Raw genomic sequence first — 20,497 nt, forward strand, 5'->3', positions numbered from 1 at the left:
CCTGGGGGCTGATCTGCTTCCCCTTAGGACTAGGGAGCCTGGGGCCCGGCCGGCACCAGCCTGCACACCCCACCCTGGGCCGTCCTCGTCCGGGCCATCCGTGTTGTGGGTGGCCCCGCGTGCCGTCCCGTGAGCGGAGCTGTTGGCAGAGACTTCCCGTCGGCCCCGTGCCCTGCTGTGTCTCTTCTGGGCCGTGGGTACTGGCGAAGCTTGCACGGAGCCAGACTGTGGGCCTTGGCTCTGTGTCTGCAGGGAGCGAGGCTGTCCAGGCTCGGGGAGTGGGAGGCCGGCCAGGGCCCAGGAAGGCCCTGGGCTGCAGCCTAGCCCAGCCTTGCAGTGGGAACTCTGGCCATCTGCTCCTTCCTGTCCTCCTCCCTCAGCCTCTCCCGGGGCGGGGGTGGGGTGGGGTGGCGCCAAGGCCCCCGTGAGCACAGGTGCCTTGAGAACCCTTTCCACTGGGCCCCGTTCCTGTCTTGCCTCCTCCTCTGTCTTCTAGCACCTTCCTCCCCTCTCCCTGGGCTGAGGCCAGCCAGAGGCTCTGCCTAGGGAGGAGAGGATGGGGTGAGTGAGCCAGAGATGCTCCCCCTGACCACCCTGCTCCCCGGTGACCCCTGGGCCACCGTGCTGGCCTCCAGGGGGTGGGCGCCCTCCCCCCCATAGCCTGGGGTTCTCCGCTGCGTCGCCCAGCTTCTGTCCTTGGCCCGAGCAGGGTCCCTTGTTCTGGGGGTCTTACCCCAGCGTCTCACAGGGCCGTTGATGGGGGGGATACCCATTTCTCTGCCCTCCACCTGTGCTATGCGACATGAAGCCGTGCCAAGGGCCATGACCCTCCCAGCTCGGGGTCCCGCCTCTTGGCTGTCCTTGGGTGCAAGCCCCAGTCCTCAGCCTTGCCCCTGCCTTGTAGGGAGGGGAGCGGCCACCAGGCGGCAGTGCAGCCACACCGCTCCTGGTTGTCCAGAACTCAGGAATCTGAGCCGGGGCCGGTTGCCGGGGGTGAACCTGGCCTTAGGACGGCAGAGGGTGTGTCCCTCCAGGGCTGCCTCCGTCCCCGCCCCCGGCGCCTCTTTCCCGGGGGGGGGGGGGGGGGGGGGGGGGACAGAGGGACATTTTACTCTCCGCATCCCACATGTGGCCCAGCCAGCTTGGTTTTCTGTGGGGAAGGGGTTTGCCCAGCAGACGGGGAGGACAGCTCAAGCAGGACAGGGGGACGCCTCCGCTGACCAGCTCGGAGCGCAGGTCACCCAGCACCTGCCTGTCCCCGTGAAGCTGGACAGGGCGGCGGCAGGGAAACAGAGTCGCTGCCACTTGGAGCTGCTCCCGTGACCGTGTCCTTGGTGTGGACCATGGTTTGCTTCGAGCCTCCCGTTTTGTGCCAGGGGATCTGGCCCTGCTCCCTGTGTCTCCAGAGGCGGAGTCGGGCGAGGCAGGGTGCCGGAGGTAGGCAGCAACTCCACTGTCGCAGCCTGCTGGCCTGAAGCGCCTGTGCCCGGCCAGCTTGCGCAGGGGAGGAGGAAATCGATGGTGCGGCGGTTTTCTCACACTCTGCTGAGCAGGCGGTGAGAGCTGAGGGTTAGAGCGCGGTGCGCCGTGGGGCCAGAGAGCTCCCCGGAGCGCCGTCCCCATCCCACGGAGTGTAGGGGCTCGTGGGCGGGAAAATGAGTATGTTGGCATTTCAGCCTGCGCGAGTCTGGCGGGTGTCACACTCTGAAATAAATGATCCGAAGTGAAACGTGAAAAATTCGTGGGTGAGCTGCGTTGTGGACTGGCCGCCTTGGTTTTGGGACGTGGGCCTGGCCCAGCCGCCCCCAGCCCGGGGCTTTGGTCCTCTGCTTTCCTTCCCAGTTCCGTTTCGTCTTTTGGGGGGCTGGCGAGGGTGGCAGCTGGCCTCCACCGAGCCTCCCAGGGATGGGGACCCGCGCCTGTGGGCCTCCCTTGAAGCAGCCCCCCGACTCCTGCAAGGAGCCACCACGACCCACATCACAGGGGCAGTGGCCGGCCGCGGTGTGGCTGGGATCTGAGGGCCCTCCGCTCTGGGACGTCCCCAGCCCCATCCCCTCTCCTGTCTGCACTGGGCAGGCCACAGCTGCTGAGCAGCACGACGACTGGAGGCCTGGCAGGGCGAGGCAGCCGGGAGGACGCGTGTGGGCCCTGCCTCCAGCTCGTTCTGGGTCAGGGTGGGGAAAGGGGCCGGAGGATCGGGACTCTGGAGTCTCTTGCCCAGAAGGGTCTGCCTGGCAGGTGGGCCAGACCCCGGGACAGGCTGCGGATCCTGGGCCTGCCCTGGCAGGTGCCCCTGCACTCCACCCCCGGGCCCTGGGGGCGGCCAAATAAAAAAGAGTTGTCCTAGTTTGAAGAAAGAAATCTTTATTAATAATCTTAATAATACTGTTGATTTGAATGGTCACACCTTGGAAGCATACAGAATGGTAAGAAAGGAAGCCTGGGGCCTGGCTGCAGTCCTGGGGGGCCGGGGGGGGGGCGGAGCGGGGGGCGGAGCAGCAAAGGGGCTCTGGCCGGGAGGGGCTCTGTACAACAGGAATAGAAAAGGGGCTCATTTCAGGAGCTGATGCTGAATATATAAAGTGAGGTGTGGGTTTTTTGTTTAAGTTTCATGAGACAGTGGAGCCGTGTTGGGAGCCTGGGCCATTTTTTGCTGCGTCCCCCACTCCAGCTCTCCCTGCCTGGCGGGGGGCTCCTCCCTGCTGCCCACCTCTGCTCTCCCGCCACCGCGGGACCCGCACCTGGGTCCCGGGCGATGCTCCGGGCCTCTCCCCGTCTCTCTCCCCCTGCTTGGGCCTGGCCATCCAGCCCTGTGGCGCCGTGACTCTGGACCTCGCCGCACAGCCAGGCACTGGCCCCCCCCCCTCTCCCCCCCCCCCCCCCCCCCGCCCTCTGCTCCCCTGCAGGACAGTGGGGGGGAGGGCTTGGCCCCGCAGGCGGCAGGGCTCAGCTTTCCCTCCCACTGACCAGGCCCAAGCCTGCCCCCAGCAAGGGGACAGGAAACAGGCTAGCTGGGACCGGTCGGAGCTCACCCTAGGCCCCCAGGCCTCTGCCCTGATGCTCACTCTTGGGTTGGAGGTGTGATTAGCCCTCAGTGTTCAGGGTCGGACCCCAGGGCTGCCTGTTGGACTCCGGTGGCCTGTGAGCCCCCTCACCAGGTTTGCAGGACACGGTGCTGGCGGCATGGCGCAAGGGGAAGCTGGGGCCCTGACAGCTGGACATGAGGGTGACAGGCACGGGCTGAAGCCAGAGACCCCGGGAACGAACAGCTGCCCCCCCATGCACCCCAGCCCAGCTGTCCCCTCCGCTGGCACAGTTGGCAACGAAGGTCAATTCCTGCTGCTCTCCCGGCTCAGGCCGGCGGCCTGTTCCTCCATGGGGCCCGCGTGCCCTGGGCGTGGGGGGCCGGAAAGGAAGACTTGGTAGAGAAGAGGCCCGTCCCCCTCCTACGCTCCCCGCCGGCCCGGGGAGGGGTGCTGGCGGCCCTCGGTGGCCGGGGGAGGGGCGGGGCCGCCGACGTGCTCCCTCGCTGCGCCTCGCGCGACGTGGACGTGGTGGATGCTTCTCGGTTTGGTTGGTTGGTTTGTTGCTTGGATCTTAACATCTTTTTTTGTTTTGTTTTTTGTTTTGTGATTTTTTTTGTTTGTTTTTTGTTTTTTGTTTTTGCCCTTCATGGTCCAAGAAGGAAACGGTGGAAGCTTTCACTACAACAGAAACAGAAAGGCGGGACTTGCAGTTTCACGGGAGCAACGCCAGGCGTGTTTGAGGACGGACAAGGCCTGGCGTCCGTGCGGGGAGGGAGGGGGCCGGGGCCCTGCAGTCCTAGCGCCGCCACCCCACCCCACCCCACCCCAGTCTGTCCCCGGGGCCCAACTTCTGGGAACCCATGGTCTTGCGTGAGCCGAGCTGAACGCGACCTTCTCCAGGGCAGAGCGTGGGGACCGGTGCGGGGGAGAAGGGGCGGCGGGAGCGGCTGGCTGGTGCAGCCTCTGGGCTTGGCCCGAGCGGAGCGGGGGCCTGGCTGGCTCTGGGCGGGCGAAGACAGGGCGGTGGGTGGCCGGCACAGGCCGTGAGGGCTGGGAAGGAGGCGGTGCCCCCGGCAGTGGCAAGTGAGGCGGCCCGGCAGCTTGGCCGAGTCCAGCAGCTAAGAGCCGGTGTGTCCTGGCTGGCGGGGGTGGGGCCACTCTCCAGCTGGCACCAGAAACCCAGCTCTGGCACGCCAGGGGACCTGGGCTTCCCTGGCCTGAGACACCGCCTCCTGGAACGGAGGCAGGGGGTGCCGTCCCGACGGGGCAGCCTACCCCATGAGGCTACCTGGGCTGTCTGGGCTTTGCCGGCGGGCCCCAGCCAGCTTGTTCCCGCCAGGGCCCTTTACAGCCCTGGGCACCGCGGGGCCGCTGGGCCACAGAGCTAAGCACCATGCCTCTCTGGACAGGAGGCTGGCATCGAGTGCCGTGTCGCTGAGAAGGCCGGCGATGGGCCTCCCCACCACGCCTCCTGGGCTCGTCCCTTCTCAAGTGTACCCTGATGAAAGGACGTTTCCAAGCTTGGGGAAGGGGAAGGGTGCCGGGCTGGCCGGGGACCCCGTCTCTGGCAGTGATGGGGCGCCATCTTCAGAGCGTGGCTGGAGGGGAGAGCCTGCGAGGGGCCCTCGGCTCTGGTCGGGCTGTTTCTCCTACACTTTTGTTTATTACAGCGAAGGCTAAGCAAGGAGCCCTGAGGCCGGTGTGGCCGTGGCAGTTCCCGCCTGCATTGTGTCTTGTGACCGCTTCGGCAGGAACCGTCCTCAAGAAACCGAACCAGAGACGTTAGGTTTCAGCTGTTCTGGGGCGAGGAGGGCCGACGCGGCTCCTCCCGCGATCCACTGGGGAAGGTGGGAGGGGCCGTGGTCTGGGCCGGAAACCCCCGCTCCGGTGGACCGGGAGCCGCTCCTCACTCCCCGGACCCCAGGGGTGGGGCAGGGGCTGGGGGTGTCTTCGGTGGCTCCGTAGCCCCAGGGGATGGGAAGTGGGGGTCGGCCTGGCGGGCTCTATTGCTAGTTGTCCGGGAGGGGTCTTGTGCCGTGTGCATACTGTACCTGAAATGGCTTGGGGGGAACATCACCAACAAAGTCAAAATAGGAAGCAAGGTTTCAGACATACAGGGGCAACCAGGGTCAAAGACACACACGCCATCGTGAGGGGCAGGGAGACCCGCTGGCTGGAGGTGGACCCTACGGGCTTTGGCGTCGCGGGCCGCTGACTGGGGGGGGCGCACTGTCCTCCCGGTGGCTGTGCCTGGTTTTGGACTGCTGGGTTTGGTGTGTGCTGAGCAGTCAGCGTGAGTGCTGCTAGGGGCTGGGCCCTCTTGCTAGTAGGGGGTGAAGCGGCTGTACCCTCCTCGGCACAGGCTGGCCTGCAACATCAAAGACGACAAAAGCCAGTCAGCACCGCCTTGGGGCGGGGGGGCAAAAAGAAATCACTAAATCCCACTGTTGGACCCCTGTGAGGTTTGTCGTGGTGGGGAGCGAGCGCTGGTTCTCGTGGCATCGGGGGGCCCTGGGCCTCGTCCTTCCGTGCTGGGGGTGGTGGGGGCCAGGGGGCTGCCGGGGTCATGGGCCACAGCGCTCCTGGACAGTGAGGTTGGAGATGCCTCTTAGGCCTGGCCCTTTCCTGGCCCCCTTCTCAACGGGGGGTGGGGGGGTGGGGGAGGTCTCAGCACCCCCCAGGGGCTGCCTGCCTGGGCTGCGGCGGGACTCAGGACAGGGGAGGGAACCTCCTGCCAGGGCTCCCCAGGCCTTGGTTCTGCCAGGAGGGGCTCTGCCTGTTCACTTGGCCCCTTGGAGCTTCAGGGGGTCCCTGCTCTTCCCCCAGGTCCTTGCCTGGACCCTCCGTCCTGCTGAGGAGGACAGGTCTCTGGCGCTCTTGCTTCCGCGTCCCTTGGCTGCCCTGGGCCGGGGATGTCTCCAGAGGAACCTCCTCCCCAGTTTCAACAGAAAAAGGAAGAAGATGGCAAATGCCACACAAAAAACTTGGGAAAACCCAGAAACTCTTAAAAATAAAAACGGGAACTTAAGGGGGCCCCTCTGTGAATGAATGAAAGCTTCTAGCCAGCAGCTGCACAGAGGCCGGCTGACCCTGGAGCCAAGGGGCCCGCAAACTGCACTTCCGGGGCCCCCATCTGGGAGGGGGCGGCCGCAGTCGCCGCGGGCTGCTGGGGATGCCGGGAACTTGTTAAAAATCAAAAAAGACAAAACAAAAATGGGGAGGGGGTAATCAAAACCAAGGGGGAAGGAACAGGGAGTCCCTGTTGGCTCTGGACCTCCCTCTCCCCCGCCCCGAAGAAATGTGTTCATCTTTGATGCTGGACGCCAAGCTGGCTAAAAAGCGACATTAACAGCCCCTGGGGCGGGGGGTGGGCACAGGAGACAGGTGTCCCCCGGAAGCAGGTCTCAGGGTGAGCTGGGCTGCATGTGTCCACCGCTGGTCACACACACACAGACACAGACACACACACACACACACACACACACACACGGGCCCACCAGGAGTGCGCGCCGGCTCAGCCGGCCACGGTGCCACGGAAGGGCCTGTGGGGGAAGCCGTGGGCAGCCCTCGTCCCTCTCCTTGAAGTGAGGAAAAGGTCAGAGCCGGGGTGGGTGGCGGGGAACAGGACACACAGGGGCCGTGGCGAACACACCCCCACGAGAGGCGCGGAGGCCCTCCTGGCCTCTGGAGCCTTGGAAAACGGGGAAAAGCAGGCGACCCAGGTGCTCCCCAGAGGGTCAGATGTCCTTACTGGGCAGCTGCCCATCCGGACGGAACTGCCTCCCCCAAACTCCCATCTAGGCCTTGGTCCTTCCGGGCACTGGTCAGAGGGCTGGGTCATTCTCAGGGCCCGCCCACCCCATCCTGGCTGCGGCGCCTGGCCCTCCTCGCCACAGCTGGTGCCCAGGGCTGGGCCGTCCCCGCCTCCTTACCATGGTTCCGATGCTGTAGGTCGCCGCAGGGCCGATGGTGTGGTGGTAAGGGTCAGCGGCTGCGTAGACCCTGCCGTAACTGGGGAGACGAGCACAGGGAGGGAGGCGGGTGAGGGGCGGTGACGGGCGGGCGAGGTCTCCCCCTGCCTCCCAGACATCGCAGTGCATCCCACCTGCCAGCCAGCCCTGCCCCCCCGCCCCTGCACGACCTCCTCGCGCCAGCCTTTCTGCCCGTTTAGAACGAAGCGTCCAGAACACAGCTGGCCATCCTCTCACGTCTCCCAGTGTCCCCTGACCCTGACGAGGGGCCGCACAGAGGTAAAAGGGGCCCTCCCAGAGCTGCGGTCGAGGAAAGCTCGACCCCCAGAATAAGGGCAGGGTGCTGCGGAAAGGCTCAGAGCAGGACCGGAGGACGTGGGGGCAGGCAGGGAGGTCACCACGAAGGAAGTGTCCTGGGGCCCCTGATGACCTTCCTCTCACTGTTCAGTGCATGTGTGAAATGCCGGCTTCTTGTGGGGCAGGCTGGGCCTGCTGTGCACCCCATCAACCCCATGTGAGATGGGGTGGGTCCTCGGGTGCCCCTGGGTGGGAGGGACCGGTGGCCGTCAGGCCAGAGCCCAGCACGTGCCCGGTGGGGGGACTCTGTGCCCATGTGCCAGGCCAGGCCACCCCTGGGACAGCCCCTGCGTCCTGCCCTCCTGACCCAGAGCTACCCCCACCCCCCGGCCTCTGCTGGCGGCTCTCAAATGGCCACACCGTCCCCCTGGTGTCACTGCACTGTACCACCGCCCCCTGCGGGGTTGGAGGGGCGTCTGGGGGCAGAAGTGGGGCCTCCTAATTCCTCTGCTTACGGGAGGTGGCGGGTACCTCCAGCGCTTGGGGAGGGGGTCAGGCCTCCAGGGCCGGGAGTCTGAGGAGAACTGAACTGGGGGGTGGGGTTCACGGCCTCCCCCAGCCATGCCAGTAGAAAGGGACTGAAGAAATCGGGGGCTCAGGGGCCTCAGACATGCTCCCCTCCGTCCAGACCCTGTGCCACTGGGCCCCCAGGCCTGGGCCGTGGGGAAGCCTTCCTGCCCATCTGAACCCGCCCGTCCAGGGCCCCATGGTCCTGCTGTCCCTCTTCACCCCGATCACTGTCCCAGCCATACCTGTCACTGTAAGCTGCCGCGGCTGCTGCGGGCTGAGCATATCTGTAGGCTGCGTAGCCCCCCTGCAGGGGAAGGGGGAGGGAGAGACAGCACAGGGACTTAGTGGGGCGGACACAGTCTTCCAACCTTTACCGTGGCCCTGAGAGCCCCGGCTGGCGCAGGCCTGCGCGCACCTAGCTGCTGGCCTGCCAGAGATCTAAAGCCCGCAGACAGGGGCCTGGTTCGAGGGGAAGGAGCGAGCGGGCACAGGTTCAACCCACGCCGGTGGGCCCCAGTGATGTGTCTGGCCGTGTTCGTGGTTTTGACTCATGACCAGTGCCCACAGACCTGCCACCAGCCCAGTGAGCCCCTGAATTTGATGCTGGGGGCGCCGAGAACCCATGGGTGACTCCAGGCGCCATCCTGGATACTGGGAAGGGTCAAGGGCAAACTCAGATCACGTCTTGACCCTGGCACAAAGGGACTGTTGAATTATGGGCAACTGCTCAGGATGACATGGGTGCCCATGGGGCTCACTCAGTGACCCCAGTGTGGTTAGGGAAACAGGAGAGCCACCCCTGTCCCCATCACCCAGTGTCCTGTGGACTGGAGAACATGTGGGCACAGACAGCCCAGGCTCAGCTCTGCCGAGGTCCCCAGGGACCCTGGGCACTCTCCCCCTCCCCGGTCCCAAGGATAGGGAGGGATGGGTGGGGGAGGGGAAGACCCTGGAAACCAGCTGCAGGCCTGGACCGCTGTCCCCCCCCCCCAGCCCCCAGCTCCCCCCCCCCCCCCCCCCCCCCCCGGGGCCGCACTCACATAAATCTCAGCACCGTAAAAGCCGTCCTGATACACGACCCTGGAAGCAAACGGACAAGAGAGTGGTGGGAACGCTGGAGAGGTGGGGTAGGCCGGTTCCGGTGTCTGCGGAGGGAGGGGGCAGGGCGCCAGCCCCGCCCATGGGACGGGCATTTTAACAAGCGTTTGCTCCAGGGCCCTGTTTTGGTACAACAATAGAGTAACACCCTTGCTGGTCAGCTCCGTTCTCCCACAAAGCCATGGGCCCCTCGGCCCATGTTGCTTACCCTCCCCCCACCCCAGCCCAGGCAGCTGCTCCCCCCATCCAGGCAGAGGGCACTGGGCCCAGGGGAATGGACCAGAGAGGGCTTAGAGCAGGCCCTCGCTGTGCTCAAGGGCCAACCACGATCCCATCCAATCATCCAGCAAGGTGCTGGGGCTCTAAATGTCCCCCAAATGCCAGTGACCCTTGGTTCCCATGGCAGGATGGGGTTGGGGTGCGATATGGGGGTGACTGCGGTGTGAAGGTCTGGGGGTTCCCACAACGCCCCGCAGTTCTGGAAAGGCTGCCTCGCCCCTCTGGCTGCCCAAGGTCCTCCTCCCCGCACCCCCGGGCCGTCCTCCACGCCTCCATCCCCGTGCCCCGCCAGGTACTCACGCTCCGTAAGTTGGGATGGGGGGCGGGGGCGGCGCAGCCCGAAACGTATTATACACGGCCCGGCCCCGACCCCGTAGGTGCGCGCCCCTGTAGGCAACGGCTGTGCCCGTGGTGGGGTAGGGAAACCCCGTCACTGCAGAAAAGGGGGCCAGAGAAGAGGCGGTGAGAGGAAAGGCCCAGAGTGAGTGAGGGTCCGGCCTGGGCGCAGCCACGCCCGGCCCCGCCCAACCATACCTGCACGACCACGCCCCAGCCTACGCGCCGGCCACGCCTCCCTCCTGGCCACGCCCATGGCCACGCCCCCCACCGGCCCGGAAGGACGGCTCTAGCCTGTACCTGCATAGAATTCAGGCCCATAGACGGCGCCTACCACGGGGTTCAGCTTCCAGCCTGGAAGAGAAGCAAAACAGCCCGTCACCGTCTCCCCATTCTCTCCCCATCTCACACCATCCCCGGGCCTCCCACGTAGGGCGGGGCCTCTGCAGACTGGACCCCTCCTTCTGCAGGCCGGGCGAGCAGAGGGCACCCAGCCCCTCTTGGGATGTCGCAGCCTCACCGGGTCTGACCTTCGGCTCCCTAAATCCCAGGGACCAAGTCACTCCTGACCCTTCTTTGTGACCCCCCCCCCCCGCCCGGGGCCCCAGCCCTGCAGCTCGGAGTCTGCCGTCTCTGCCGGCATTAGGAAGGGACATCTGCAGCCCAAGCCGGGATGAGGGCTCTGGCGGCGCCCCTGCTTCAGCACAAGACAGAGCCCAGGCATCGGAGCGCTGCTGTCCCCTTAGGAGGCCTGGCTGGCTGCTTTCCGGTAGGGTCCTCGCAGCAGTGAGGGGCAGGGCTTCCGCCGCAGCCTCCTCCCACCTCCTGCCCCACAGCTTCTGTCCTAGGGTGAGCTCCTTCCGCACTGCCGTCCTGCCCGGGCTGTCCCCAGAGCAGCCAGTGGAGAGGCTTCCTGGGGAGGAAAGGCCTTAGGGTTCGAGGTACTGATAAAAACAACTGACCTTTCCTGAGCACCTTACCCTGGGTCACGCTGGTCTAAACCAGCCAGGGAGATGCGGGACACGCCCTCCCATTTTAGGGAGGAGCAAGCGGAGGCCCAGGGCGGTGGAGCAGCTTCGCAGCCCAGAGCCGGCAAGCGGCACAGCCAGACCCAAACCATACCCACATGCCTGGCCATTTCCGGGCCCCCAGCTGTCGTCTTCACCAGCCGCTTCTCCCCGTCTGCAGGCGGGTGGGCTCAGGCCGCTGGCTTGGGGCCCTGGGCTTCTGGGCCAGTCTTCCTCTCCCGCCAGGGACCAGGTGGAGGAGTGCAGCCTGCTTCCGCCTGAGGTCCCCAGTGGTGGACGCCGGCCGGCTTTGAGGGCGCTCTGGCCCCAGGCTCTAGCTCAGACAGCTCGGGCTGGGGATGTATACTTGACCGAGCCCAGCCCCCTGGCCCAGTGTATCTGGTCTTATGTTTGCAGGAGGCCCTGAAGGCTCAGCTCCATTTCCCTCTTGACTTTGTGAGGAGGGACAAAAGGGACTGAGCCCACTGGCCAGCTAGCGAGACACCTCTGGGGAGTGTGGCCAAGAGCGAGACCAGGCCACGGGTGTCAGACAGTACCTGTGAGCCTCATACCCAGGTTCTAACGTCCCTGTTGGGCGCACGGCTGGGAGGCATTCAGGACAGAGTGTCTGCGACCGAGTTCCTCCTGGGGGCCCGTTCTCCACTTTCCATGACACTGTGGGCCACCTTCCCTCCCTGGTCACCGTCACCGGACCAGCGTGCATGTCTGTGTCTGAACGTTACTGCTGAGAATCTGGAACCTTCTCTAAATCCATGATCAGGAGGGGAAAGAGGTTTCATCTCCAGTCCCACGAACTGTCTTCGTAGTAAAAACCCATGACGGAGCAGAGTCCCAGAGCAATGGCCCGAGCCCACCTCCTCCGGGCTCCAACCAGTGGTGGTTCTGGGTCCATTCTTGAAGGTGGAACTTCTCTTGAGATGGTCCCGGCATGTCCACCCGCTGATTCTCGAATCCGGGGCGTCTCTGTCACTGTGCCCAGTTCCATCTCAGTGTGCGGGACTCCAGCTGAAGAGGCGGCCGGAGACCCTCCTGGGCGGCTCCTTTGTTTGTTCCGTAAACTGTCTTAACACCTGGTCAAACCCGGTGAGCTCGAGGCAGACACTTCTGCTCCCCTTCCCCCCAGCTGACGAATTTCAGAGTGTTCTGGAGTGTTCCGGAGTGTTCAAGCCACACTCCCGGGCCACCAGAGCCCGCACGCTGGGCTTCACTGTCAGCCCACAGAGAACCTGGGCCCGACCCACTGTGGCCTTCGTCCTTGCTCAGGCCGGTGAGGACGCTTCGGTGAGACTGTCACCGGGAGCACTGGGCCGTTCTTGCTGTGCGAGCCGCGCTGCTTCGGTGCCCATCCTGCGCCAGGAATGCGGTCGCTCAGGGCTGGACTGCGTTCGGAATTCCATGCTTCCCGACGTCCTCAGGCTCGTCCAGAGAGCTTGGTGGGGGGGTGGCTCTTGGGTGAAGCAGGCGTCCGACTCCCAGTGATCATCCTGACCCTCTAAACACGTCTGTCTACCGCTCTGCCTTCCTGAGCCAGCACACAACAGGAGCTCGGGACACTGGCTAAACCAGGCACCCCCAGAGTTTTAGGAAATGTGAGCTTTCATAGTCCTCGGGAAAGCAGGATGGGAGCCATACATAATCTAGTCTAAATGTAGATCCTGTCATGCTCCAGGAGGGCCCATGGGGAGGCCCTGCTGGTGAGCCACGTGGCGGATTCCCCCCTAGTGTCCTGCCCCTTGCTGGCCTGTCACCTGAGTCACACAGGGACAGGAGGGCTGGGGGCTGAGAAGCGGAGCCCCCGGCCCACAGGGAGGCTTATCCTGACTGAGCAGGGCCGCCGTTCCCCCGCACGGGGACAGACTCAAACCGGCTCCAGAGCACTGCCAGCCGCGCTCCGACCTGCAAGCTCGTCCTCATTGCCGGTCGGAGCCGAGGCGCGCAGGGACCGAGGGCCACCCCTCCCTCAGCCGCCGCGGTTCTGTCTTCGAGGAGGATGGGGTGTTTCGGCTCAGGCCCTGGGCATGCAGGGCAGAGCGCTCAGCTGAAGTGCGTCACGGACCACGGGGCTCCCGTGGGGGCCTCAACCTTCCAGGGTCTGCAGGGCAGGGGTGGGGACTGCCCCAATCTTCACTTTCACTGAGTATCCAGGACCTCTAGCCCGGGCACCCCTCACTGCTTAGAAACTAAGTAACGATCCAGGAAGCGGCCACCACACCCACGGCGCCCGAAGCCTGTCCACGTGGGTACGCTGCGGGCTTGGGAAGGCCCAGGTGTCCTGCCACCTCTGTGGGTGGGGTGGGCGGCCCCAGCCCTCCTCCAATCCACCCCCGGCTGACGCGGCAGAGCTGGGACACGAGGGGACACTCAGCATCCAGGGAGGGGGGCCTCTAGTCGCCGAGGCCCCTGCAGGGCCTGTGTCCGGGCCCGCGGCCCCTGCGGCCTCCCTGAGATCCTGGGCCCCTTACCGTTAGTGTAGGGGTTCGCAGTCTTCTTGTTGGTCATGACGCGGGCTGTGGCGTTGTTGACCTGCCCAGAGAGAAGGGGGAGAAGGTGAGGAGGAGCGGGGAGTTCGCTTTCTCGTAGGCCTCTGGCCACCCCGGTCCTGTCCCGCACTGCTTCCGCACGGCCACACGGACGGGGACGGGAGCTGGGAGGAAGGCCCGGGACAGTCTCTGCTGTCCGCCCGGCCCCCAGCCCTGGCCTGCCCTCCTCCCGGGCCTCCCCTCTCCACTGCGCTGCCCCCACTCCAGGGAGCCTTGGCCACCACTGCTCCCAGCCCTCACTCAGGCGCCGTGTCCGGCCACTGGTTCTTGTCCTTCACGTCCTGCTCCCCAAAACCAGGCCCAGTCTCTGACAACCCAAGGCCACTGGAGAAGCTGCCTGGTGGACTCTCCACAAAGTGCTCTCAGCCTGACCGACCGGCCCCAAGACATCCTGTGCCCTTGTTGGCTGCTGAGGCCTTCCAAGTCCTGGGCGCCCCTCTGGCGGGGGTGGCGGGGGGGTAGCGCCATTCCTGAGGCAGGCAGGGAGCGCCTGACAAGACCCCTGGGGAGCCAACGGGAGAGGAGGGGCGGGGGCCAAGGGGGTGTGTCCTATCGCCGACTAAGACCCTCCCCCCAGAGATGCAGACTGGGAAAGGAAAGGCGAGGGGGAAGCCCTCTGTGGGAGGAGGTAGAGAAAGGGGCAGGTGGTGGAAACCGAGAAAGGAGTCTGGGCCATTCTGTGCCCCCCACGTCCAGTGTGAGCCCCAGTGTGAGCCTCAGGCTGCGTCCCCAGGTGCCCGCCGGCCATGGCCACGGGCTGGGGTCAGTGCCTGTGCTTCCAGAAACCCTCCCCTCAGGCCTCACTTCTCTTCCCGTGGACTCCGCACTTGCTGCAGACCCCTCTGCTCTCGGCCACCTCCTGCTGTCCTGCCCGCCAGGAGCCCAGCTGCCAGACGCCCAGGGCCATCGCACTGGGGTGGGGGGCACAGGCAACCCACCAGAAAAGGGGCAAGGGGGGTTGAGCGGGGATCCCTGGCCTCCTCTCTCTGCTGCTTCTCTGGGCTAGGTCCCTTCCTGGCAGCTGGGGAAGGCGAGGTTGGGCTCCCTGCTGGGAAGGGTCGGGGCATTAACAGCACCCCCCAGCCCGGGGACAGACAGAGTTGGCTCAGTCCTCGCAGCGGCCAAGCCTCAAACATGATTTCCGGGGCTCCTCCCAGGGTCTGGCTGGTGCCCCTAGTTGGGAGGCCTCCTCCAGACCGCAGAGATGGGGGCCCTTCGGTGGGCCCACGAGGGGTGCCAGGACAGGGGTCGGGCCCTGCCTCCCTGCTCCGGGGACCCTGGCCTGGCTCTCCGCAGGGCGGCTGCGGGGCGGGGGAGGGGCACCTGGGCGACAGCGGTGGTTCTCAAGGGCACGCCCTGCGCAGCGCACTTATCTGAGCACCTCAATTTTCCGTCCCTCTACGATCGTCCCATTCAGCTTCTCCCGGGCTCGGTCAGCGTCTGAGCTAGTTTCAAAAGTTACAAACCCAAAACCCTGTGAGCGGGGAAGGACAGGCACGGAGAGGAAGGATGAGAGGAAGGAAGACATGGGAGGAGTGAGGTGGGGGACAGGGCAGTGGGGGGTGGAGAGAAGGGGGGGAGAGAGAGAGAGAGAGAGAGGGACTGAGTCAGGTGAGTTGAAGGAGAGGTCGGCAGCCCAGAGGCCTGCCCTGGTGCTACCGGCAGGATGCCCAGGAAGGGTAGGGCCCCAGGCGGGGGCAGCTGTGGGCCTGACCGAGCCCGGCCTGCACCGAAGGCCCGGCACCTCCCGGAGGACAGGCCAAAGCTCCAAGAGAGATGCTAACCCGGCCAGAGACCGGGACGGTCACTCTGATGCCCCCTGGGGGGCAAGGTGGGGCAGGGGGTGGTCAGGACCTCCGCGGGGCAGCCCCACCCCCCTTCCCCCCAGGAGCCTGCATGGTGGGGTCTTCCCTTGCCTGAGCAAGGAGCAGGATTTGTCCGTGCCAGGCCCCCTCCCGCTGCCCACCCTGCAGCTGCACCCCCAAGCCTCCAGCTCTGGGCAGGCCAGCGGCCCCCTCCAGGAGGAGCGGCAGGGCAGGTGGGGCCCCGGACTAAGGGGCCCAGGGCTCCGGGCGCAGACAGAGAGGTCCTGGCAGCTGGGAGAGAAAGAGACGCGGCCACCGCGGCCACAACACGGACAGCGGGGGCGGGGCGGGGCGGGGCGGAGGAGCGGGGAGTACAAGCACCCGTGTAGCTCAGGGGTCCTCGGGCGCGAAGCTCTCCAGGAAGGAAACGCACATGTCACACGTTAGCCTGGCGGGACCTACAGCCGGCGCGGTAATGGTGGCGGCCTCTGGGCGGCACCCACCTTGGAGCCCCGCTCGTTAAAAATGATCTCCACGTCTAAAATTTTCCCGAATTGCTGCAGAGACAGAGAGGGGGCGGGGAGACAGGGGAGGGTGGGTTAAGAGTGCCGCCCCCGCCCAGCGCCTGCTTCCCAGGAGACCCTCACCTGCTGCCGGGGGCTGGCCCCTGCCCTGCTCCGCCAGCCTCCTGCAGGGACGGGGCCGGGCTCCTGGTGTAGCGGGGTCTGGGGACAGGAGATCCCTCCCCAAGTCCTAGTGGAGAGAACTTCCCCTGCCTAAGGGCCGGGGGGAGGGCTGAGGACCGGGGGAGGGGGCAGCCTTCCCCAAGTACCTCCCCTCTCCCCGCCTGGGCTCTGCCCCGTTCCTGACGGCCACCTCTAATTCACACTAAAGGGTCAAGGGCTAAGGACGGGTCCTTCCCAAACGGCCGGGTGCTGGGAGGGGAGCAGGAACCCCGGGGAGAGACAAAGTGCTGTGGAGAGACCCCATACCGCAGAGCCTGAGCTGTCTGGGGCTGGGCTGTGTGGGGTACAGAACCACACCGACCCCAAACCCCTCTACCGATCTAGGACGCGCCGGCCAGGCAGGCGCAGATGCTGGGGGGGCCCCTTCCTGCCCCATCGCTGGCCGAGGACCCCTGGAGAAGCTCTGGCTCCCTCACAGTCACGTGAAACTAAATCCCCAAGACCGGGTCCCCAGGGGCCTGTCTTGCGGCCTCCAGTGTGTGCAACTGATGGGTGTCCCCGACATTCCACAACGCTGGGAGCCCGGTGTCTAAAGGAACAGTGACATGCCACGGAGCAACACAGCAGTGAATCCCAGCTCTGACGAAGGCTGGAACAGGGAGGATGGTGCCTGTCCCAGTGTGGGGTGGGCTGAGTGGACGCCCCGGTGTGGGGACAGGGTGAGCGGACGCCCTGGTACAGGGACAGGGTGAGCTCTGGTGTGGGGACGGGTGAGGGGACGCCAGTCAAGTGCCCATTGTACGGGGACAGGGGATGGGATATGGACCAAGGGTCCCGGTCCAGGTGAGCTCTGTAAGGCAGCTGCCTTCGGCGGGCCCCAGGCTCCCAGAGGCGGGCAGTAGCCTGGTCCAGGCCAAGACGAGCCAAATCCTGACGATTCCCAACTTCATCGGCCCCTCACTGTCTGAAGCCCCATGTGCCGTGGGGCCCGGCCTCCAAGAAGGGCGGTGGTTATTTGGGGCGAGGTGTGGGTGCTGGGTCTGTCCCGGGGCCCCCCTCAGGGCACCTCCGCTTTGACGAATCCCATCTGGGAGGTGGGTGGCGTGAAGGCAGGGCTGGGGCTCAGGGACCAGAGCCCGCCTAGCGTGTGGCAGGGGTGAGGGCAGGCACCTTGCCGGCCACGGGGAAGAGGGTTTGGGGTGAGGGACACAACACGGGCGGGCCAGATGCACGAGGCTTCCACGGCCGTGCGGTTCTCAGACGAATGGCCCGGCCGCTGCCCACCCACGGGCACCTAGTGGGCCGGGCACCTGCGTGGCGCTCAGCGCACGCGGCAGCTCAAGCCACAGCATGGAAGGGCCGCCCTGCGGGTTCTCACAGCCACGATGGCTTCCCGTGGCCGGAGCACCTGCCCAGAGCCCCGTGGTCACGGGCCCGGAGCGGCACAGTGCTCGGCCCTCAGCACGCGGGAGAGGCAGGGGCTGGGCTGAGACCAGGAGACTGAGCTGCCCATCCAGGTGGCTTCGGAGGGCACAGGGGTCCCTGGAGCCCTGGGCAAGCCCCTGGGACTGCAGAGTCATCACCGACCCGGCACTGGCCTCAGCCCCGCGGGGTCCCTATGAGGCCCGGAGCACGGGTGGAGCGCGTGGGGGGCGTGTTCTGGCCGCTGCTCCTCCCTGAGCTTAGGTCCTCCCTCCTCCCCTCCATCCCGCCGGCTCGGGTCAGGGCAGGGCTGGACCCGGGAGGCAGTGGGGTCCCGGGGCCAGGGGGATGAAGGGGCCGCACACACTCACCCCGAACATTTGCCGCAGGTCGGGGTCCCTGAACCGGAAGGGGATGTTGGAGACGTGCAGCCGCTTGGGTTGCTGCTTCTCTGTGGGGTCGGAGGGGTCGAGTGGCTGGCTGTCCGTCTGGGCCGCCTCGTCTGTCTGCTGCGGGCAGAGGACCCCGGCTGTGAGCTGTCCCTCTCGGCGCCCACCCCGCAGGGAGGGGAGCGTCTAGAGGCCGGATCCCCCAACCCCCTGGGTGTCCCCATCCAGGCGCTGGGGCGGACGGCTTTCCCGGCACGCCGCCTCTCAGCCTCAGAGCTCTGGCCGCCAGGCCTCTGCGCGGGCTGCGCCGGCCACCAACGCGGGGCAAGGCCGCCGGGGCTGGGGGTGTCTCCGCTCCCCTCTCCCGGCTCTGCCCTGTCTGCAAGGCTGTGATCTGGACGGTCCCTCAGCCCCACCGTCAAAGTCAGGGTTTGCTCTTTGCCGGACACAGCCCGGGCGCAGGGAGCACAGGGACCCTCCCGGTTTCCAAGACCTGATGAAAAGGTGCAGAGGCTTCGGGCCCAGGCACGCACGTCTGTGTGTCTGTCTGCGGCCACCCCGGGCTGCCTCTCACTCCTCCCCCCTGCTGCTCGGCACCCGCCGGCGTGGTCGCTCTTCCAGGGCGCAGGGCAGTCCAAGTTCAGCCCGTTGGTGCCCTTCCCCATCGGGGACCCGAGCGTTAGGGTCGGAAAGACTGGGCCTCAGGAAACAAAGCTGCCACAGGACAAGGACCTCTCACCCCGTAGCGCCTGTGAGGACGATGAAGGCCGGATGGCCTCCTCGGTGGCCTGTAGGGACGGGCCACCCGCTCACTGCCCGGCTGGCCGTCAGCCTGGTTCAGTCCCTGCTGAGCCGCCACGCCACAGGCACGCAGCGGGCGCTCCATCAACGGCACCCCGAGATGGCCCACTCCGCTCACCGTGACCCTGACGCTGGACCTTCCCGGGGACACAGCAGCTCTGCCTACCGCCAGCCCCGAGGCTCGTTCTGGCTCGTGGCACAGCAGGGCACGAGGGTCGGCGAGCGGCTCTCAGCCAGTGACAGACAAGGCAGGTGCACCAGGGGCCCAGCACCCATGCCTGGGGCTCCTCCACTCTGTCCGCGTGTCCCCGGGGGGCTAGCAGCCTGAGAACATGCCTTTCCCTGCCCCTTGCTCGCCTGCCCCAGCCCCCACTCCTCTGTCAGGGTTTTCTTGGGCTCACGTTCCTGCCCTTCTGCTTGGACTTGGAGACTTGTCTGCTTCTGGGATGGCAGGACCTTGGCCCGGGGACACGAGGGGCGTCCTGGCTCCAGCACGGCTACCTTGAGCATCTCCGACGCGCCTGGAGAGAGCAGGGGCCGGAGCGTCCCCGAGGCCCACGCTGGGGTTTGTACGAGGGGCTGCCGGTGGCCATGGCCTCCCACGGGGCCGGAGAAACACAGGCTGCTGGCCGGCAGAGGAGAGGCGCTCAGAGACCGCTTCCCACGCGTCTCAGAACCGCGGCTTCGCGCAAGTCACTTCTTGGTGGGTTTCCTTGTGGTCCAGCAAAGGAGCGCTGACGGGTACAACAGGCCTCCCCGAGCTAGGAGAGGGGAGCAGGGCCAGGCCACTGGGCCCGAGGCCTCCTCCAAGCTGAGTGGCAGGAAGTCTGTCTGTGCACTCCCGAGGGGCTGCCCTCGGTCGACCTCTTCATCCATTCTGGAAGATGGGGGCCACCCCCTCCTCCGGTGCTCAGCCAGGAGGCCTCTGGTCAGGCTCTGGGGCAGCAGGAGCCAGAGGTGCGGGGCGCGGACGCCATCAGTTCCCGGGCTGCTGGGGGAGGCTGAGCACCTGCTCACAGGGCCCTCACACGCAGGTCCGCGCTCCTCCGTTGAAAGCAGCACATGGTGCGCGATCCTCGCCGCGGCTGGAAGCCACCGTCCTCTTGTTCACCCGGGGCGTGCGTGCCCTGTCCCCGTGGGGTGGCCACCCTCTGAGGGGCGGGCCCGGTCTTGACGCGTGAGTGTGCTCGGTGCCCTCCATTGGGCTGCCGAGTGACGTGCATCCACGGCGGGGCTGGAGGGAGGCAGCGCCCGGCCCGGGGGTCACCAACCAGCCCTAGGGGCTGTCGGCCCTTCCATGGAGAAACCGCTGTCAGCGGCCTTGAGGAGCCTCGGGGACCCCCCGAGAGCTACTCCTGCCAAGCCAGAGACCTACGAATCCCCAACCGTCCTCTCTGCTTCCCCGTTGTCCTCCTCCCTTGGCCCGTTCGTCCCTGCAGAGAGCACAGCGGTGCGAGACCTCCCTCCAGAGGCTCGTCCACGCCCGAGTCCAAGCAGAGCCCACCGTGTGTGGCTCCTCCTGTTGTCGTGGTCAGGGTGGGCAGCACTCTCTGTCACCAGGCCCCCTGCCCAGTGCATGTCACACAGCCGGGCCCTCTGTGGCTCCTGGGTGCAGGTGACTAAAGGGGACTCCCCGAATTTGGGAATTCGGCCAGAGAGGGGCATGTAATGCAGGTCGCGGCCAGCAGAGGGCAGAAGTCAGCTCGGCCAGCGGCATCCAGAGCAGCAAGGGAGCCCTCGGCAAGGGAGCCCTCGGCAAGGGAGGGGGGGGCCCTCCCCTCCAGTCACCCCTCCCCTCCCCCAGATGGCCACAGGAGCTTTGCTTCTGTGTCCTTCTCCTTGTCCCTGCCACCCAGGCCATCGCATTCCCCCATGCTCCCCATTCAAGGCCAGGAGCCGACCCCTCGTGGACCAGGGTCCACATGTGCCCAGGGCACCCCCACTGTCGGAGGAGCCTACAGCCCCCACATCGGGGCCTCCCCGAGCTCACTCAGCACAGGGAGGGGCCAGAAGAGCCCTGGGCAGGGTCCGGAGGGTCCGCGGGGGGTTGGTAGCAGGACGCCTCATCGCTGGGTGGAGCCAAGGCTTGGTGATGGGACGTAAGAGGAAACGACTTCTGGACACGTTTCTCTGCAGCCCCTCAGCCCTGCTCCCCCAGAGGCTCCTGGGGACCCATGTAAGGACTGTCCACTGCTCCCCAGACGTGGCTCAGCCCTGCTGGTGGCCGGTGGGTCTGGGAGAGGCCATCG

General features: G+C 66.3%; 1 protein-coding gene across 9 annotated transcripts in view; it reads right to left on the reverse strand.

Moving 5' to 3' along the window:
- Positions 1–3,642: 3,642 nt before the first annotated feature.
- Positions 3,643–20,497, reverse strand: part of RBFOX3 (RNA binding fox-1 homolog 3) — a 391,647-nt gene continuing 374,792 nt past the window's right edge. For 5 of the 9 annotated variants that reach the window (XM_045986475.1, XM_045986472.1, XM_045986473.1 and 2 more), the window contains 10 exons: positions 17,430–17,567; positions 15,454–15,507; positions 14,527–14,619; positions 13,068–13,128; positions 9,878–9,931; positions 9,542–9,674; positions 8,905–9,082; positions 8,107–8,168; positions 6,959–7,037; positions 3,643–5,394 (listed from right to left, as the gene is read on the reverse strand). In XM_045986475.1, coding sequence (XP_045842431.1) covers positions 5,350–5,394; positions 6,959–7,037; positions 8,107–8,168; positions 8,905–9,082; positions 9,542–9,674; positions 9,878–9,931; positions 13,068–13,128; positions 14,527–14,619; positions 15,454–15,507; positions 17,430–17,567 — 897 coding nt within the window. In that variant the 3' untranslated portion in view covers positions 3,643–5,349. The remainder of the gene's footprint in view (positions 5,395–6,958; positions 7,038–8,106; positions 8,169–8,904; positions 9,083–9,541; positions 9,675–9,877; positions 9,932–13,067; positions 13,129–14,526; positions 14,620–15,453; positions 15,508–17,429; positions 17,568–20,497) is intronic. The other 4 variants (XM_045986468.1, XM_045986476.1, XM_045986471.1 and 1 more) reach the window with 4 other exon arrangements.

The sequence above is a fragment of the Meles meles genome, chromosome 18 (assembly GCF_922984935.1).
Source record: "Meles meles chromosome 18, mMelMel3.1 paternal haplotype, whole genome shotgun sequence".
NCBI lineage: Eukaryota > Metazoa > Chordata > Mammalia > Carnivora > Mustelidae > Meles > Meles meles.